This window comes from Homarus americanus, unplaced genomic scaffold, assembly GCF_018991925.1.
Source record: "Homarus americanus isolate GMGI-L3 unplaced genomic scaffold, GMGI_Hamer_2.0 scaffold33468, whole genome shotgun sequence".
Classification (NCBI taxonomy): Eukaryota; Metazoa; Arthropoda; class Malacostraca; order Decapoda; family Nephropidae; genus Homarus; species Homarus americanus.
Window position 1 is genome coordinate 7,103,906 of NW_024714177.1, and position 22,329 is coordinate 7,126,234.

Consider the following 22,329-nt stretch of genomic DNA (forward strand, 5'->3'; position numbering starts at 1 on the left):
GTTAAATGTCACTTACCTTTCATATTTTTGTCCCTTTTTCTTGATTTGTAGGATCTCACACCATTTACTAACTGGTGACCACAATTTCTCTAACTGCACCTGTTGTTTATGCGTCCATCTAACACCATATGGTTCCGCTTTCAGGATAGGACGCTGAGCTCTCCTTCACTGGCTGCTTGGGTTAGTCTTTTTTCTTTTTTTCATTTTATGTTTTTAAAACTTTTGATTGACTCCATATAGAAATAAGCATACAATATACTGCACTTTCATACTTCACTAAGAGAGTTTTTACAGTAAATACAGTAGTGTACTGTACTGTATATCTATTTTTTTATAATGCTAACAGTCCTACTTTTGTATATTTCTCTATTTTCCATAATGCTGATTTACTTCTTATTTTCAGTTACCTAGTCGCAGTATGTTTCATATTTATTACATAATTTTCTATTAGTCTGTGTTTCATAGTTTCTAATAGAGTAGTTATCTGTTAGTCTTAGTATGCTTCATAGTTACTAATTAACTATTTTATTATTATATTTTGTGTTTCATAGTTGCAAATTATGCTCCATTTTCTGTTACAGTAGTCTTTTCTCATACAGTGGGTAGTCTGTGCAATTTAATTTCCCCTAAAAAATTCAGCCACATCATATTTCAGTTACCTCATTATTTCAGTCATCTTGGATGTGTACTTAGTTACTCTTCCTCACAACCCTTCACTGATGAGCCTTCAACCCCTCCTACCTTGGTCATCTCCACACTCATCTTACAGAATTCTTCAAAATTGTATTTGTAGAGATTTTCACATACTGGTAGTTTCCATAGGAACATTCTCAAGGAAACTTCACTGAGAAAGGCAACATCACTAAAGCAAAGTTTTTATGATAATACAGTACTCACCAAGTGTGCAGGACATGATTATCCTGACGAACTAAGTTATAAATTCAATTTGCTGAACTAGGAAGAAATTTTGCACTTTATTTATACAGGGTGACAGAGCCTCGTTGGTGAACTTCAGCTTTCAATAAATATTAAAAGCCTGAAGTAATCTGTTGCACCAAAACTCATGCAACTTTTATGTGCTGACTCATCATCAAACATCATCTAGGATCATGGGCTATAAAAACTTGAAGTGTTAAGTCAGTATGTCTGACAGAGACCACACACTTGAACACTACAGTACAGTACATACCATAGTGAACCATTGATAGAGAACAAGGATAAATTATGTAGGATTTCTTTTCCTGCTTGAACCATTCTCTATTGAAATTAACATCTTTCAGGCACTAGAATTTTTTTTTTTTTAATAAATGACTCCACCAAGGTGATAAATTTTATTGGATGGAATATGGATGGATACATACACCCATGGAAGGTGCTTAGAAATATGGATGTAATCTTTGACTTGAGAAGTTCTTTCATATCCCACAATTTTTTTTTTTTTTTCAAGATATTAGATTTCTGAGGATTTATAAGTGTTTCTCTTACACCTCTGCAGGCAATCTATGAAGGTATTCATCAGATATGAACCTTCATTTGGTGATGTATTTTGACATTGACTAGCAACTTATAAAATTTAATTAATTCTTATATGACTACCAGTCAGAAAAATCGAAAAAGTTCATATATTATCCCCTGCTGGTGGGTGTAACAAGATTTCTGTATAATCTTAGGTAAAAGAAGACTGGAGAGTCGTCAAAAAGAACGGAAGATCTAAGTTGAAAATACCATTGAAATTTATGTTTTACAAATCATTCAGATCTAACCCAAAAGGAAAGAAAAGCTATTCAGTCTAAAATATTGTTAATCTGAGAAGACCTATAGTGTGTGCAGTTTAGTAGTTACTACACACCATGTAGCATTAATTCTATACCAAGAGAAACCATGTGTGAAATTCATAATTCGTTGCATGAAATCCTTGAATGTATGTGCGATACTTTTCTTGTCAATTTCTTCATTTTATATAAATACACATAGCAGCACCACCCTAACCCGGGGCTTGAGGGTTAAGAAGCTATGACAATAGTACTTTAGGATGCTTTCTATGATAATTCTTTATTTGTTACCAGGATGATGTAGGATGGTGTAGTGGAGCAGCTGCAGTAGGTGGGGCTCCTGGTGATGCCCCCCAGTCTCCTAACAACTCAGCCACATCCTCACGCTCCTCTGGTTGTGATTCCAACCCAGAAGAACCCTGCCAACCACACCCTGGCATGAGAGGTAAGGAGCTCTTCACTAATCCTAAGCCTATTGCTCTATGCACCTATAGAAGGTGTTTCAATATTCCTCAAGTAATAGATTTTTAGCTTCAATTAAGTTTGTGTAAATGTGATTTAAATTTATGTATCATTACCAGTACAGTGGTCCCTCGATTAATGAACGCAATTCGTTCCACCACAGAGTCGTACATTAACCGAAAATTTTGTTAACCGAATCTATTATTTCAATGGGATATTGGGTAATTGGTTTCAACAAACAGAAAAAGTACATAAAGAGTACTGTTTACCGGTAATAGAATTAACGAAACATTAAATATAGACTAAATACAGTACTGCATAGTACAGTATACTGTACAATAATAAATAAAAAACAATAGAATACTGTATTTTAACTTACTTTGAGACTGAATGTGAGAAAGACCTAGGTGTGTATGTTGACAATGAGCTGAAGTTCTCGGGCCATTGTGAGAAGAAGGTAAACCAGGCAAATAAATTATTGGGTCTTACAAGAAGGTCGTTCAGATATCTAGATGGTCCGTCCCTCGTAACGATCTTCAAGAGTGAAGTGCTTCCCCATCTGGAGTACTGTCACCCCGTCTGGTCCCCGAGATATGCTAGGGACTGTCAGTTGGTTGAAAATGTTCAAAGGAGGGCCACCAGACTGGTGCCTGCACTTCGGCACTTCAGCTACCCTGAGAGATTTGAGTGCCTGAACTTACCTAGCTTATACTACAGATGGGCAAGGGGTGACCTAGTTGAGGTGTATAAGCATCTCGGGGGGCACTACTCAGTCGAGTGTCCTTACTTGGAGCTGGCGGACGCTCACCCCACAAGGGGTCACAGCTCAAGATTGAAGAAGCTGCAAGTCCAGAAAACTGTGAGGGCAAACTTTTTCGGAGTGAGGGTTGTAAACTCTTGGAACAATCTACCAGAGAGTGTTGTGATGGCACCGAGTGTGAGCTCTTTCAAGACCAGACTTGACCAACACTGGAGCGGGTTCAGGTACATTCAGGAGCCGGTGCATGCCCAGTACTTGCCAACAGTGCGTGACAGAGACGTGACCGATCGCCCGGGCGGCTAGCGAGCCGATCTTTTTGGTGAAGAGGATAAATGAAAAGGAAAAGTAATCAGAGACGTGACCGATCGCCCAAGCGGCTAACGAGCCGATCAGTGGTGAAGAGGATAAAAATAAAAGTTACCAGCAGCTTTGTTTACATATCAAACAGCTGATTGCAGAGGCAGTCGATGATGACACTCCATATTCTTTTCAGAGTGCTTTGGTTCTAATGCCTTCTTCATGTTTCATAATAATTTCTGCACTGTATACAGTATTATCAATATGCTAACTAAATTTCAGAATGACCAATAATTTTAATGTATATATGCAAAAATATTCAAGAGACCAACAAAATCGATGTTCACTCCACTGTAAACAAAGCTAAACTGAGAAGGGTTGTTGGGTGATTCAGTCAGCTTATGGGCACACAAAAACTGTTCCCTGTACTGTCTATATTATCAATATGTTAACTAAATTTCAGAATGACCAATAATTTTAATATAAATAAAATGCAGAAATATTCAAGAGACCAACTTTCTTGATATTTACTTCACTGGAAACGAATGTAAACATAGAACCAGTTACTGTATTGGTGGACTAGCTGATCAGCTGATGCGCACAACAAAACATATTTGTCGTAAGGATTTCGTTAATCGAAGTTTTGTTCGTTAATCGAACTGAAAATCCTTATGGGAGCTAATTTGTTTACCAAAATTTCGTTAATCGAACCGTTCGTTAACCGAGGGACCACTGTATACTGTACTCTTTTTCATTGATGGAAGAGCTTGTAATTTGGAAAGACAATTCCCAGACAACTAATTTCTGAAGTTGCATAATACGACAACATAAAATGTTAATGGTGAAGGTGATAGATAGTTTATTGTTTATGGGGAAATCTACAAGTACTCTAATAATGTAGTACCTAGATGATTTAACTTCTTTATAGTTATTTTGGTTGTCTCATTTTAAAATATCGGATGACTAAAAGAATGCTCACCTTAAATGAACATTAACCTTGATTGTACTGTACAGTACAGACGAAGAAATTGTCATTTGTGTCTCATTTTACAGATGTTGGCGTGTGGCTTAAGTCTCTGCGTCTCCACAAATACTCGCCATTGCTCTGTAGTTTAACCTATGATGAGCTGCTGGCATTAGATGAAGCAACACTGGAAAGTCAGGGTGTTACCAAAGGAGCACGGCACAAAATTGTCTTGTCTATTAATAAACTAAAGGAACGTCACAAGCAGTTAGTTCAGATTGAAAAGGTAGATTGACTTGTACAAGTGTATAAATTATGGAATAAAATATTGGTGTGGTAAGAACTCTGACCAAGACAATATGAATGGTATATTTGAATATTGTTGACTTTTTGTTAGGGAGATCACCATACAGTGAATATTTCTCTAACCTGTTATTGTATATATCACTAATACACATTTACCTTTAATGTTTGAAAAGTCATATGCGTGTATCCCTTGTTATGAACATTCAATCGGTGAATATTTGCTTATACAAATTTTTTATTCTTGCACCTCTTTCTTAATACAGGTATACAAAAGCTATTCTTGCTTATATGAATGATGATCCCTGTGAAAATTAAAATTGCACACACCAGACACATCCCCTCCCTCAGTCAACTTGCTGCCATTTGTTTACTATACAGTGGATTTGAAGTTATCTCTATTTATCCATGTGTATTTGTGCCATCCTTTCATGAATCTTTTCACAATGGCATTCAAGCATTGTGTTGATTCTTTGGCTACACCCACCATCACCAAGAGCCTGTAATAATTGAAAACAAGCTTGATATAATAGCCACTTCCAGCAAGATTGGCAGATGTCCCTCACTCAGTGTAACATATTTTAGTCAGTTTCTAATATTTTTTCATCAACCAAATTAATTTTAATAGTTAAAGTATAATATTGTCATTTTTTGTTGGCAGCTGTCACTATCCCTTCCTCTCCATCCCTCTCAGACCATCTATCTGGCAGCCATATTCCCTTAATGTTTGATTCAAAAGCAGTATAGTATAGTATCTCTATCTGTGTGTATTTGTGCCATCGTTTCATGAATCTTTTTGCAAGGGCATTCAAGCATTGTGCTACTCCCACCATCACTAAGAGACTGTGGAAGCCTGTGATAATTGAAAACAAGCTTGAAATAATGATGCCAAAAAACACCGGAACACCATAGCCAATTTAATTATTTTTAGTTATAATTTTGGGGTGTTCCTGTACATAAGTATACTAAATTACAGTAATTAGGTACTAATTTACAGGAGTTAGGTAGGTTTTTTGATGTTTGTAAGCCAATTTCATTTTATTAGGTAGAAAACTGTATCGGGGATTTCTTGTTGTTAGGCACCGAACCCTATTTTTCCCATATGTTATTCGATATAGGGAAATTCACTTAACAAATGGTTTTCAAGGAACCTAGCCCATTTGTATAGCAAGGGATACCTGTAATTGACAGTTTCATAATTTCCATTTTCATGATATGTACCGTATTTCTTTTTAGAGTCCTCACAATTGATCTCTAAGATAAACTTCATTAGGCACACTTGGAAAACTTAACATTTCCTATATGGGCAGTGTTTTCCTGAATAGTGGACAATCTTCACCCTTATAACCCAGTCAAATCTGGGTTCAGATCCAGATTCAGCACATGTCTTGGCAACTAGGCAACAAGTTATGTTTCAGATAAAAAATCTTTAACTCTCAGGGCTCATATCATTTTAAAACACAACATAACCATATTGCATCCCATGGACTATCACCCGATTCTTTGCTACAAGCATTTTCTAATTTCCAAGTGTTTACCACAGTTTGGGTTATGCGACACAAATTGTAAGCTATTCTATAATTTGTCACTCATATCCATTATTATGCAAGTTTGGGTTGGTAGGTTTCTTTGCATAAAATTCATGTGAATTACAGGTGCTGTCCTATATGTCCTAGTGCTAAGGATCTCTTAGTGATTCACAAACACACAAGTAATTTTCCCTCTTTAATGTTGTAGTATTGAGGAAGTTAGAATAGGACAAAAAAGATCTGTCACTTTGCATGAGAGATGCACACGTTAATAATGGCTTAACCAATCATTATGAGATTACGGAAGCTTACATTACAGGAGATTTAACATCCTGCATATAAACATTTTCTCAACTAGATTCTTTAGTACCACATTATATTGTACTTTTGTTTTGGTTAATGAAACATAGGAAATCATGAGATGGACTTAGACACAGTACAGTCAGTTCTCCTATAATGCGGTAGTTGCGTTCCAGAACATCATGTTATAGTAACCATTGATTAAATTAGAATTCAGGGGTTAGGGGGTATTAGTTTCAAGAAGACCGACAAATTTTCTTTACAGTTTGATATATAATTGTTAGCATTTATATATTATTTTATAATCACTGTTTTAGTTTGATGATATCATTCATTAATAGAATAAAAGTATAAGGGGAAAATGCTTGTTACAGCGTATGAGTCTACAGTATGGTATGAAGTCATAGAAAATGTAACCATGAAGGAGGGTAGTGAAAGAAAATTATGAAATACCTGTAATATATAGTAGAGGTGAATCTCTCAAACACTTTTAATGATAAAAACTTTTTAATCAAAACATTTTTTACAATAAAATTTGTAATTAAACTTACAAAAAAAATTAACACTCGCCACAAGAAGAGAAGATGGCTGCTTGAGACGAGAAATGGAGTCAGTGTGATGATGGAATTTTTGTTCAAGAGTACTGTAATAGCTTTTGTTTTTTCACTTCACTTCCACTACCAGAATGCTTCACACTCTTGCTGCTCATTGTAATTAATAGCAATAAAGTTTAGACTACGGTAAAGCAGTCTGTGATAACACACATGATGCATATGGAAGATAAACTAAGAATGAAGTACATGGGCAGCATCCCGCCTTGTGTGATGCTACACCGAGGCAGCCTTGTAACTGCTTATTCCTACTTGAGCGACATAGTTATGTTTCCTTAATCGCGTTATATCCAATTTGTATCTACGTTGTAAAAACTGGGTTTTCAAATACATTAATTGCGTCTTGAAAACATGCATTATACAGTAGAACTGACTGTATACATCTTAAATTTAATGTGGAACTAAAAAAGATGTTCTAATTTTAAACATGTACCCTGTACTGTATTGTTTGTAGCTGTTGAGATGGCACAGCATGATAATGTTTTTTGCATTTAAGAATATTACATCATCCAAAACCTTCATACAAGATATGTCCCTCATGCCCATTTAGATCAATATGAACCAAATGTAAGCTAAACATTTATAAGCCAATGTCTCAATGACAAGGACTGTGTAGCACTTCGAAATCTTAAAGATTAATTTTCTACACTGCTGCCATTACTGAATTTGGAACTGTAGAGTGAAACTCTTGAGTGGGGTTAGATGGTACATGAACACTTGGAGCTTACTGGTTCTTCCTATATCCCTGTTCTAGCTGGTACAGTATACAGGGGGCCCCCCCAAATTTGCGGGGTTAGGTTCTCAAAATGGCTGCAAATCGCCAAACCCGTGAATAACATTTTTACTTGTGTACAAAGAAATGTATATTCCCTTTATGTGTTTGACCTTAGGACAATTATTTCTCTTAACTGTATTGTATATATATGTATATATGTGTGTGTGTGTGTGTGTGTAGACACGCACAGACAAAACACATACAAATAAATAATAATGGGAAAATACTCACACAAATAACTAGAAAAAATATATATTAAAAATGTGAGTCTACCCTCAAGTCCATGCTTTAATAAATAAAGCACGGACTTGAGGGGGTACCGTCACATTTTTTATAAATTTGTTTGTGTGTGTGTGTGCAAAACACATTGTACAAATAAATAATAATGGGAAAATCCTCTCACAAATAATCAGAAACAAATTTATTAAAAATGTGAGTCTACCCTCAAGTCCGTGCTTTATTTATTAAAGCAAGGACTTGAGGGTAGACACACACACACGCATTTACAATACAGGTAAAGGAAATTACTGTCTCTAGAACAAATGGTTCCGTCCCAACCGCGAAAATGTCAACAACTTTAAAACTACCCACAGACATTCTTGGGTGCATCAGTGTCATCCGTGAATAATTGAGGACCGCAAAATAAAAATCCATGAATTTGTGGGTGGGGGGGGGCTGTACATATATATATAGTTACCTATGATTGGCAATTCGCTAGAAATGAAGGAATGATCCTGAAATTGTGTTTTCTAGACAGGTCTGGATAGGATGGTACAGATCCTTACTTTCAAAGTAGTTGAGTGTGCTTGAAATGAGGTGATTTATCCAGCAATATTGTTTCTTGGCTGAACTAAATAAAATAGGATTACTTGGTGCATGTGCTTACGTAGCAGTAAAAAAAATAATCTCTTTTTGATTACCTTCATGGTAAATATTTCCTCTGGAACCAAAAAAAATGAGAGTGAAGAATATTCTGATTTCCAGATACAGTATACATATTCATTTTTGAGGTTCCAGGTATAACTTTGGGAATCTGGTTATCAACTCGTAGTCTTAATGACTATTCAGAGTTGCCCAGTCTCACTGCAGTTAAACAATGGGATTTTAGGATCATTTCTATAATATTCTTATCTTGAATAGTACTGCTCTTGTCTTTGGAATGGAAGCTTTTATTTTAATGATTTTCTTTATATAGTAAGCAAAATATTAAATTATTATTATGTACAACTAATGAATTTCAAAATATGTTTTTAATCTGCAGGAAGTGATGAACGGTGGTCACTTATTATCTTGCCTCAACGACCTCAAATCAATCATCCTTACACCTTTCCCACCTTACAATCCTCCAAGCGATACCTCTCAACCCTCCCAACAACACTTAAATCAGCCTCCTCTAACCTCTTCTACTCCTGACCCAACACCTCCATCCTCCACAATGTCTTCCTCCACTCCAAACTCCACCTTCTCTCCAGCTTTTTCCACTTCTTCTGCAACAACCACTACTGCTTCCTCTGCTTCTTCACTATCAACTTCCACATCCTCATCTGCTTGTTCACTGAGAGGGGAAGAGAGAGAACTTATGAAAGAAGACAGAGTTGAAATACCAAGACCTACTTTAGAGGCAGACAGCGGCAACACCATCTCTGAAAATGATCTCCCTTCTCAGTTTACACGGGTTATGGGCAAAGGTGAGAGTTATTCATTAATTTTAGTGATTAATTTTAGGCTTTCCATTTGTATTAGACAATTAAAGATATGAATTAGTGGATGTACAACCCCCAAAATATATGGTTAGATTTTCCATTGCTACAATTTGAAATGCTTTGATATGATCCCCAGTGCACCATGTTAAGTTGGTATGCCTGCTATCCATACCAGTAACAAATAAAGATGGGGGTAGGGGCTGGAGAAGGGCGTCGTCTTTGTATGGCATACTAGATACTTCAATATAACGAGAAATCCATTAAGCTATATTAATGTATTTATCATTCGAGAACATATTAAGTCCTCGATATACGCAAGGGATGCATTCCTAAAAACCCTCGCATGTTATATATCGAATACAGTACTTAGTTGCATGGGAAAAAATAGGATGTGTTCCATTACCCAAAATGTAAATGTTTAACACAATTGCAAGACAAGTAAACCATAAAACAAGTCAATACAATATTGTTTTTTAAATAATAGATAAAGCAAGCAAAGAGTACAGTGTACTTAACAATAAAAGCAGATACATCAACTTGGGTAGATGCTGAGTACTGTACGCATATACTGTATTGAGGACTTACTGTATACTCATTCATGCTCAAAGGTCGTGGATGTAGAACTACCAACTGTTCAGAAACAGGTCGAGTAACATTACTCAGAAACACGCACATCACATCGACCCCATAGCTGACGATACTTTTTGGGAGGACTGTATGAGAGGAATGTCAAATAAATTAAAGAACTTCTTGGTTCAAACTCAACCCAGTCAGAGTGCATCAATGCTATCATTCCTCATGGGTTCACATTATATGAACCCCATGTTTGTTAAGGTAAACTTTAATTGTTACAGTGAATTGTTAACCAAAATTAATTATTATTATAAATTTATTTATTTCGTACCTTGACATACAACAGTTTGATAATCCCAATATTGTATTTGGTGTAATTTAAATACCAAGTAAAGCTCAAATATTATTTTAGGACATTAATTTCTAATGATATTGCAGTATTACTTTGATGGTCTGAATTACTAGTGCATTCAGACCATGCATTCATTAATGAAATGGGATGGGTACTTATTAGGTAATGGGAAAAGTTCACCTGACTGCAAATTATAATTTTTCAATTAATATTCGTTTTATTCCAATAGGTATTTTGTATTCTTTACCATTATCACTGCGCAAATTTATATTTTTCAAGCATTTTAAACGATAAGGCTTTCCCAATTACCAACAATATTGGTTGCTCAAAGTGGACAGGGCTTTGAAGTACAGTAGAGGGAAAATGTGGGGGGAAATACTAAAAAAGAACACTAAGCAACCTTTCCTAGCCTATAAAATGGTTAAAAATTTCTTTCGAGTTCATGGATCCCCTCCTCATCTTTGAAGTTTGGTTTTGAAGTGTTTTTTATGGGGGGTAGAGTCCACCTGATGCATTTTTTATATTCATGTTATAATAGGTACGTTCTACACTGCATTTTGTGGGAACACAACCTCCATGTTAAGCGAGGGGGCAGTGTATTGTACAGTATAGCGATATGAATATGTGCAGTAACCAGATGTGTTAAGTAAACTTTTGCAGTGGAACAATACCAGAGACAAATTTTAGTAAAGTTCAAAGCCATTCAATAGCACTTTCGAAATTAATTTAATTTTGCCAGTTTACCATATTGGCCATGTATACAGTATACTAACTATGTAATATGTTGTAATGTGCATGATGGTGACCTGTGGTGTAATGGTCAGCATCCTCGCCTCGCAAGCGAGCGAACCCGAGTTCGATCCTCGGGCAAGTTTCTTTACGCCATTTGTCTCTGTCTACCCAGTAGTAATTGGGAATCCTGGATGTTAATTGATTTGTGGATCGTATTCCGAGGTAATTGTTAGCCAGTGCAGTTGGCGAGTTGTCCTGTTGTCTCGAGCTATTCCTTGACACTGGGTCATGCAGCTCGTTAACTTAGGGTGTGGTTGTTGTGTTGGTGACAGCTTCTACACCTTAAACAAATTCACGCCTAGGTGGCCCTTGGGCCGGCCATACTCGATTTCGAGGGGCTTCCATTATTATTAATCTAAATGAAACTGTACTAAATGTTTTATAGTAATTTCATCAACATAATTGTACATTATTTATCTGTATCTTTATGGCTAAATAAACCATTTCAGTTTAAAATTGTGAAATGGTAGATAATAATTTAATGTCTTTCATTAATCATATAATTAGTTCAGTTGATTACTTAGACCCAAAATTCAAGTTAGTCATAAAATAACAGATTTTTCCTGTGAATATGTATTGTATTGTACTTGCTTATCATTTGTGTACCTACTCAGTTATTTACCTTTCATTTTTTTAAGTATACAGTATACTGTATGTTTGAACACTTTATTACAGTATGCACGCAGTTGTTGGTCAGTGTAAGACCGGAGGACGAGTGTGTCACTGCTTTCTTAGGGTTAGTAGAGAAGTGTGTCAACCATGAGGCATTTACCCCAACTCAAGCACGGAGGCTGCAATCTTGGAAGCAACAGATTATTCGAGTTTGGCATCCACTTCCACCTAAAACTAAAGATAGCCGCCATAACAGAAGGTGAGTGAGTACTGTGTGTATGAATGTTTATATATACAGTAAAATCTCGATAAATCGGACTTCATTATATTGGAATACTCTTTTTTCTGACTTTTGAGGTGCACTGGACTGCCTCTTTATTTACTAGAAATAATTTTTTTAAGTTTGAAAAATTCAACATCAGTTAGGACGGTTTTGGTGTTGAGCATCATAAGGTGCATTCGAACCATTCAGGCAAAACCCATTTTTGTTGGAAAGCACTTTTTTGGCCTATCTCTATATGATGGTAGTTGATAAGATCTCCTTACTTCACTGTAAATAAGGTTGAAAGTCCATTGAAAATAGGTTAGAGCATAGATTTGTGGCAGACAGGAAATTGTGGGCTTGGCTTTCGTAAGGTGCTCTCATCCTGTAAATGAGTGAGTGAGAGGAGCGGGTGTCCAATTACAGTGGCCAGCCAAGAGCCTCCTCCCCCATCTCGGCCAATGACAGTGAGCGTCTTTCTATGTCATGGCCCCTCCAGCGGGCGGGATCTACACTCTGATATCAATTAAAGTAAAAAAAGCCATAAGCGGGTGGAGTCTTGGCTTTAAATCAACATTGCAGCAACCCAGTACATTACTTCATGATGCACTACCTGCATAGCATCTGCAAGTACAATCCTTTAGCTTTAAAATGCACAAAAATGAATGCTGTACCTGAAAAATAAAAACAAGTTATGCATATTTGAAGTTAGAAAACTTTAAACTCAGTTTTCTTGGTTTCAAATTTTGGCACAAATAACCCATATGATGTGGGGCACCTGAAATGCGGTTGAACATCTGTGCGTGGGTGTCGTGTGGCACATGTCTCACTTTCGCAGACTCTCAGTCTGAGTCCTGCCTTCATATGTATAGTATCAGTGTGCCGCTCCTCGCTACCTACACTCATTTATGTGAACGTTTTTGTAGAGTACATAGTATCTTGAATGGGGATACAGGTACTTGCAGATTTTAAGAAATAGGTTAAAGTTATGTAAGTACATATTTTAAGAAATGGGTAAAATTGAAAAAAAATTATGAAAAGAACAACACTTGCTCACTGAATACTGTACAGTGTGGTCTAATCAGATTTGCTGTAGGCCTAACGAGAGCTTAGACACTGTGTATGAAAGGAAGCTGGGGGTGGCGGCCTGATCGGGAATTGCCTCATTCGTCAGGTTTATTTATTAATTCAATATTACATTCTCATATGATCAGCCTCCTATGGTGTATGGTTCATTATGATTAATATAACATCTTCAATAATTTAGAAAAAAGCCGTTTTTTCTAAAAAACAGTTTTTGTGATATAGCTCGGAATGCGACGCTCACACCGTTGTGGGGGTTAGGCCAAGCACAGTGGCTATGTCCACAGCACGTTCCCTTTTTTCTAATTGGGTTAATACATGCATTTTCGTAGCAAGGGTAATGGTCTTACGTTGCCTCTTCACTACATGAGCATCAGTAGCACTTGATGGGTGCTTGGAAGCCATTGTGAATGGTTAGAGTACAGTTTTAGAGCAAAGGCACTGAAGCACACACGAATAATGTGAAGTCGTAACAGAGACTGGCTTAGCGTCGCTTGGGGACGCTGTGACGGTCCGCGAGTGAGGGCAATGTGTCGAGCTGAGAGAGTGTAGCGCGGCCATACGAGCAGATGATGCGCCGTAGAAAGTAGTCCGTGACGACACAAAATGACGTAGTATCAGATCACCGGGACGTGAAACGAATTTTTGGTCTCTAAAGTTTAGCGATGTAATACCGAAACAACGTTAAGCAAGGACTTACTGTACAGTAATACCAATAAATAAGTTTAAAACAAAAAATATTGTACAATATTGCCAAACTCGTAACTAAAAGCCAAATGGAAGTTTAACACACTCACCATTTGCATATACCATAGCAACACAGACCAGCAGGGACGCTACCTCTGCCGACTCCCTAGCAATTCCCCTCCCCCAACACACGGCACCCTCCTCCCGCTGAGCAAACTAACTGATGTGCAAAGAGATGTATATTCCCTTTATGTGTTTGTACTTATGACAATTACAGTATTTCTTTTGCCGTTTTTTTTTCTCAATATGTATGTAAGATGGTGTGTGCATATAACCGAGTAAAAATAAATGAAGAAAGTTACATATTTCTACCCAAAAATACGAGTTGAAAAACAACCATAACACTTCACAGCTTGGCCCAGTAGCCTGGTGGTTACAGTGACGAGTGTAACCTGGCTACATTGTCCCCCAGTGGTGTTATAGACTCAAATGTGAAAAGAAAGTTATCTGTAAATCTAAATTTATTTGATACCTTCCTAACAACATTATTTATTACCTTTGAGTGATACATGATGGTGCAATTTGGATACACAACTAATTAATGAATAAACCAGGGTATATGCAGAGTGTGCGCAGAACACAGGTGCATTGTCCTGGTGAAGCAGCCAATTGCCGGTCGTCAGTCAGAATCCTGTTAACATTTCCATACGAGAAGTTCAACCACCCGCCGTGGATATTCACCCTACGATCTTCATCGACAAGTTGGTCATTCTTCTGGTCATTTTCATCATTTCTCTCAATGGAAGGCTGCCCAGAACAATGCTCATTTTCAAAAGAGGTACACCCCTCTTTTAAGCTCTTGTGCCACCTGAAAACCTGAGATGGACATTGCACCATCTTTGTAGGCTTCCTTGATTATTTTGTGGGCTTCTGCACAATTTTTTCCGAGTCTAAAGCAAATTCTGATGGCACAGCATTGCTCAATACTTCCCTTCATGATGAGGGTAGAGTGGCAACTGACTCTCACACAAAGCTGCACTACGGCCAGTTGGTGCCACAGATTCCCGCCAAATAAGCGCAATAAACAACTTATACCCAAGGTGAGTAACTGCTGATGATTCAAATTCGATATCTGCTAAGAGAAAGGTTTTATGAAGCCAGTCCGTGAACTTTTGGATCACACCTAGTACGTGCGTACCCTGTACTATGTATTTTCCCCATACAGTGACCCCTCGGTTAACGAACTCAATCCGTTCCAGTAGGTCGTTCGTTAACCGAAAAGTTCGTTAACCGAAACCATTGTTTCAATGGGTTTTTGGGTAATTGGTTCCAGCTCACCGAAACTTTCCTAAATTCAACAAAAATGGTAGAAAAGTTCACTTACTTTGAGGTGTGTATGTAGAAGGCTCCTGGATGATGATGATGATGGGAATTAGAATAGGGGGTGAAGGAGAAGGAAGAAGAGAAGGCATTGGGGTGGAAGAGAAGTCACTCCATGGCATCATTTCACCCATAAAATTTTAGTTCTCTCGGTGTATTTCAAGATTATTTTCTTTAAATCTACACTGCACTGCATTATATATTGTCAATATGTAAAATATATTTCAAAATGACCAATAATTTGCTTGGAAACGCAGAAAAAAAGCGTTTAGTTGAAGAGAGTCTCGAGCAAGATGTTACCTCCAGTGAAAACAGAGAGAGACTAACGCCTGTTTGCTGTGTTAAGAGGTTGGATGCCGCGCATTAAACTAGTCACTTTACCTTCAATTATGTTCAATAATTGTTAAAATGACTAAAAAATTTAATATTAAACTTTTAAAATTATTGAAAAGTATAAATTTCTTGATATTTACTAAAATAATAAGGAATTCAAGTCCCTAGAACCGATTAATGTATTGGCGGACTGATACTAAAGCTGGTTGCCCGGCCAGTGCAAGCGAAAACATGTTGAGGTCGGTTCGTAAGAAATTCGTTAACCGAATTTTTGTTCGTTAACCAAATTGAAGATCCTTATGGAAGGCAGTTCGTTAACCGAGGCGTTCGTTAAACGAGGGGTCACTGTATTTTGTAAAATCCTATATTTCGGAAGGGATAGAGCCCCCAGTGTTTTGAATTATGGGGGTTTTACTGTATTTCTATACTGTACACGTAAGCATGAGTAGATGGCATCAGGAGGCACCACGCTATCAACCACGCGGTGCAATCTTTTTGCACTTTTACATTTTCCCACCCCTCCAACCTACCAGCAACATGAGGCATGGCTTAAAACTCTTACAACACTGTTATGAATAAATTGAATCATTGTGATGAGTGAGAAATCACCACAAGCCGCAAGTAAGTGTCGGTCAAGGTTATGTCCCGAGTCGTTGAAACTGGTGTGGTAACCTAATCTTGGAGGGCAGTCTATATAGTTGCCAGATCGCGCTGACCAAGTCAAATGCGTGTCTTGTGTGTTTAGCATTCATATGCAAACATTAAATTATTTTACTTGATTTTTTTTACTAATAAGCAAATTTCCTTATGAAAACCCTAAAGTGATGATTTATATCATACGGAGTTTTGCATATGAAAAACTCAAGAGTGTTAGTAAAATGATACAGTAGTAAAAAATATTGTACTGTAGTAAAAAACTGTGGAGAGTGGCATTTAATCCTAAAATGCAACATATAGATGATGAGCACCTTTTGTCCCACGAGGGGGCTGGTTTATTGGCACTCCCTTGCATCCTCTGCAAGGCATAGCGTAAAAAGCGTTTACAGCACCCAACAGGGAAGCTTGCAGAGTTCATGCTTGCCGAGTCGACTCGTGCATTAAAAGGGTGTAAGTGCCTGAAGGGCCATGGATTCCATCGACAAGTTACATAAAGTGACAGGATGAGTGTGTGGGGAAGATTTCTAATACAATGCAGTACATCTGTTTATGGCAAGGTGTGGCAAGACCCCAATAAGCCAAATTCCAGGCCTGTCTGCAGGAGGAGGAATATTTGATCCTTTATAAAAGCGGTTCCCAAACACGGGGTCGGGGTCTTGCAGCGGTTAAATGAGATTTTTTCTTCTTTTTAATCCAGGTGTCAAGAACTGAAGGACAAGGCCAACAAGTGCGGTCTCGTTAAGTCGTGACCATAAATTATGGTCAAGGGATTAATGCAGTTAGTCTCCTTGCCCTGTGACACATTCCACAACAGAAGTTCACACTCTTGTATAGTACTATATACCTTTTAACTATTCTCAGCTCGGTTCACTCTACTTCCTATGGATGCACACAGAAAATGGCAGCAAATTTCAGTGAGTTGCTTACTGAGTCTTTTGCACTTGAAATGTTAGAATTACAGGATGACAAGGAGGCAAGGGTGAATTTTGACATCTATAATGACATATCAAAGTTTTGGATTACTTTATCAGACATTCAGCTGTTAAATTTTGAGCTATCAATGTACTGGCATAAAATATTATTACTGTAACCGTATATCATCAAACTTCTACTTAGAAAATTGTGTGCTGTGTTGTTTAACCTCTTACACCTCCGCGTATAGAAAATTAATCATATGATGATATACACATGTCATATGAAATATGACCGAGTTGTAACTTTTGTTTAACCACATAATCATACCCCCAGTTAACAGAAATTATTAATGGTAATGCACATGTCTCATATGAATTATGACTGATGCAATGTGTATTAAGATTAATTAAATGATAATGCACACGTTACAGAGTTGTAACTAAGAAAACTTTACATTATGTTGCTTAACCACGTAATTATACCCCCAAGTATAGAGCACTAAATGATATACTGTAATCATGAAAGTGTTGTAACCTGTTTCTGCCAGTGTTTTACTATTATACTTCTCAATTATGTATTATATTTTCTTTATTTGTTTTACAGTGTAAAAATATGTCCCTCTTTAATCTACGAATCTTTATATTTAATGTAGGGACTCAGGTCGCACTGGATAGGTGACATCACTAGATGGGGGTGCACTGGAAAATGCTTGGGAACCCCTGCTCTATATAATCAGCATATTTCTGTGCCATACTTTTTAAGTTTGGTGACTGATTTCTGCTCAAGTGATTTGTGGCAAATTTTTCTTCTCCATGTTGGTCCCTCCCCACACCAGTAGCAGTTTTTGTCATTGTGGAGAAAGTACTTGTATCTGCAATTCCAGTTGACGCATCTCGTGGAAAAAACCCTCGCAGCAATAGTGTTGTCTTGACACCCAGAAAAATAAGCAAAATATTGTGTGAACTGGAGTCTGAGGGTGAGATTCAAGAACTGGTAGATCTAATGTCTTGGTTGGCACAGGTTGAAATGGAGTGATGCAGTCCAAAGTACCTTGAGAGTGACTTTAAATTTGCACAATAGGAAAAATAATGCATGTCAGCAAAACCATATGAAAAGTGTTCTCTAATTTATAGTTTTTGTACAGTACCGTATATGTGAAAATATGTACTGTATGGTGGAAATGTGTTGTACATGTAGTGAGGACTACCTGTATGGTGGTGGAGTAAATACACATCTGCTGGAAGTGTTCAGTGTGGACAGAGGCAAGATCTGGTAGGGTAAGCAATAATAAATTTTGCAACTCATTGGTTAATTGCATGGAACTTTGGAACCATTTTTAGATTTTAACCCTCAGGCCCCGGGTAACGTTCCAGAACGGTCGACTAGCGCACCCCGAGTGACGTGCCAGAATGTCCGCCTATTTTCCCACCATTTTTTTTTTTTTTTGAAAAGTTGAATTTTTTTCTCAATTGATTTCCGCGGGGGGTACTACCAGCAGCTCCCTAACCCGGGGCTTCAGGGTTAATTTTGGGGCTTTTATTTTAAAATTCCTTTCAGGAAAATGAGTGTTATAGCATAAAAAAAAAATATGACTTTATTTCCATATGTAGAAAAGTATCGCATTGGCTGTCATACTGCAAATACTTGCAGGAATGTTCTTCCAATTTCATTTGTTCATCAGTTGGAATTATGTTTATTTCAGAGACCCACTAGTTGCTTACACTACCCTGAAAAAAATCTTGCTGAATTTGTAATGTTTATTGACTAATTGAATGTTAACTTAGAATCTTAATTGATAACTTATAACATGCCTAGTAGTATTATCTTGGCTTAATTTGTGGCATTTTGGTACCAGTGGGAATAATGCAAGATACTGTACTACTTTATCCTAATATTGAGGATCAAGTTAGGAATGTAGTAACTGTTGTTTAATAGAGGGGTGGAATGTCAGATCACCCTTTCTTGGGTGGGAGATTAGTGGGTCTCATGACCTGAAGATGTTTTGAATAAAGATAATAGCTAAATTATTTTAGGGAGAGACCTGACCTGACCTGATGCAATGTCAGGTGGAGGTAGGATGGGGTATTAGTGGTCTCATATTACTGACCTATTGATGGGACGTCAGGTCACCCTTTCTGAGGTGGGGGATTAGTGGGACTCGTGACCTGAAGATGTCTTGAATAAATACAATAGCTAAAGTATTTTTAGAGAGATTGTGTTAAGTATAAGGATCTTTTGATCTTTTATTTTTTATTTTTTTATTTCTTTATGGTTCTTTATTATTATTAGTGTTATTATTTTTTTATTATTCTATTTTTAATTTTGTATTTTTAATTATAAATTCTATTTACCACTGTATGAATTATTATTATTATTATTACTACATCCTCCTCCCCCCCCCCAGGCCCAGATGTGGGTCAGTGACCTGTGCCTGGGTGGGCTCATCCCCGTAAAACATAAATACAGTAAATGAATGAGCAAAGTTGTATCCCTTCTACATTACGTTACCTAACGTTTTAAAATATGGAGTGAAAAAAACAAAAAGAAGTGGGTGATGCATGTGGTCTTAATTCTTCTGCGTGTAATAATAATAATAATAATAATAATAATAATAATAATAATAATAATAATAATAATAATAATAATAAACGGTTTATTAATAGAGTTGCAGCCTGTGGCTGAAAATATACAAACTTACATTTCATTTAGACATAATGATATGTGTTGAATACATTTACAGGGCTGTACAGTACATAAATCAGTTGTTGTTTATTATTTTAACAATAGATGGGATGGTGCTGTTCTTATATATATCGGTGCGGGCTCTTTTGGGCTGAATTTTGTTGTAGTGGTGGACTGTGCGAGGTGGGGGGGGGGACTGCCGGTGGCAGGAGGTGGCAATGACGAGGGTGGTGCAGTAGTCCTCTGCCAAACCTTGCTAGTGCTTGGTGGTGGAGGTCACTGAGGGATGGCATGTGTGTGTGTGTTTCTCGGCAGCTTCCATTACTGAACTTTAGTATGCAGACGACCTTAGCCTTGTCGCTCACACTGAACGGTTCGCACCCTACAGGAGATCCTGAACACCTATTCAAATGCGTATGCGCACTTCGGCCTTGAGGTGAATGTGCGTAAGACTCAGATTCTCTTTCAGCCAGTCCCTGGTTCAGCCACACCTCCTCCATCCATCCAGCTCTAATGTTACCCACTTTCAGTATCTCGGCTCCCACCTGTCCACCACTGTGAACATCGATGAAGAGATTCAGCATCGAATCAGATTTGCATATATCTAGCAGTGGTCCTCCCCACCCTGCTATATGGCAGTGAGACATGGCACTTGAAACTTTCACCAGCATAGTCTATGTTCCATCCTCCGAGTTTGCTGGGAAGACAAGAGAACAAATGCCAGTATTCTTGCTGACACCAACTGTAGGAGCATCAAGGCTACCATTATACATGAACAAATAAGCTGGACTGGCCATTTTACCCGCATGGTTGACAGTAGACTGCCAAAGCAGCTACTTTACAGTCAACTAACGAATAGTAAATGTAACTCTGGCGGGCAACTGAAAAGGTATTAGGATAGTCTTGGACAAACCTGAAAAAGTGCCAAATTAACCCCCCTCACCTGGGAGACGATCACTCCACACCTTAATGCTTGGAGGATTACCACAAGAGAAGGTGTCAATACCTTCAAATTAACCCAACTGCAAACCGAGGCAGACAAACGCTGGTGCCTTAAAGACGCTGCCGCCGCCCCTCCTGCTTTAGATCGAGCCATCCACATGTGTAACATCAGTGGACGACCCTGCAGGTCCTGTATCGGCCTCTTTAGCCATCTTAAAGCTCACCCAACCTAGGTGACATCCTCAATAACTCATATCATTGTATCATGGCTGGATGATTGTCATACTCAATTCCGAGTGACGGCAAAGTAGTACAATAGTGTGTGTGTGTCAGGAATACACCTCAATATCACATGCCCACACCCTCCAACATTTATTATTTTATACAGTATTCTTGTATGATCAACCTCCTATGGTGTCTGTATTGTCATGACAATATAAAATATTAAATACAGTAATATCTCAGTTAGCTGGAGTCCCTCAAACCCAGAACTCTCCTGCATCAAGTACTTGGCAAACTGAACTCCCTTATGATAGTCCCGCTTCTCCTTTTCCTTATTTGGCTGCTTAGGTAGGTCTGTCCCACCCCCACCAGCAGGACCCCCAGTAGAGGTAGAAGCTATTATCTTGACTCAACAGGTGGTAGCACCACCCAAAAAAAGCATACAATAACAGCCCGGACAGTCGCTAGGATGGCGTGGGCTACAACGCGATAGTTGCGTTCTTGTAAACCTCTTTTACGTTCACCACCTGCAATTTAATCACCAGAACGCTTCTTGGAAACATTCTTCTTACCTTGTCTTTCCGTATTCATCGCTAACACAACAAATTTGGAGAAAATAGCGAAAATCACGGAGTAATTGACAGAAACCACTATTTAACTAATCACGTGATGTAAACAGTTATTAGTCCTCACTGTGAAACATTCTTTTTACTTATTCTTTTCATACAGTATTTATGGGTAACAGCTAAATTAAAAAAAAAAAAAAACCAACTAAATTTAGAGTACCTCTCAAAAAAAACACTTAACAAACAAAAGACATGAATCAATTGAACATGTGATGTCGAAAGTGAACTGTAAACATTGCATAAACCTGCGCCATGCTTAAAATGTTGAGGATGGAATCAAAACATTGAGAATGGAATCGCGCTATAGCCAACATTCGAATGCAAAAGTTCGCGTTTTACAAACAGTGTTCCCGTATTCATCAGTCGCGTTGCAAACTTGCAACCAATTCACGTTGACAAAACACGCGTTGTAGCAGAAATGACTGTAACTGGTATGAGGGCTGTCATGTCATTCAAGACAGTGGCCAGCATTCAGCTGGCTGGATCTCGCGAAATTCACGATATTTTACGCCAAATATAAGATTTGGTTGCATAGGTGGTGCTCGCGAAATTAAAAAATGCGAAATGAAATCACGCGAAATATGAGATCTTACTGTAATTAATAAACAATATTTCGTCAAGTTACAGTAAGAATGACAGAGGCAGGGGTGGGGGGTGAGTGGTTGGTTTCTCCCACTAAGGGTCTCTATCCCTCCTCCACCACCAGGATTTATTTGAAATACTCTGTAACATTCA

At 37.8% G+C, this 22,329-nt stretch overlaps 1 protein-coding gene across 2 annotated transcripts in view; it reads left to right on the forward strand.

Moving 5' to 3' along the window:
- The window catches only part of LOC121877573 (protein Smaug homolog 1-like), a 63,962-nt gene that overhangs the window by 38,512 nt on the left and 3,121 nt on the right, over positions 1–22,329 (forward strand). Inside the window, exons 5-9 of one of the 2 annotated variants that reach the window (XM_042383372.1) lie at positions 145–180; positions 2,067–2,217; positions 4,345–4,541; positions 9,035–9,461; positions 11,869–12,064. In XM_042383372.1, coding sequence (XP_042239306.1) covers positions 145–180; positions 2,067–2,217; positions 4,345–4,541; positions 9,035–9,461; positions 11,869–12,064 — 1,007 coding nt within the window. The remainder of the gene's footprint in view (positions 1–144; positions 181–2,066; positions 2,218–4,344; positions 4,542–9,034; positions 9,462–11,868; positions 12,065–22,329) is intronic. The other variant, XM_042383378.1, reaches the window with a different exon arrangement.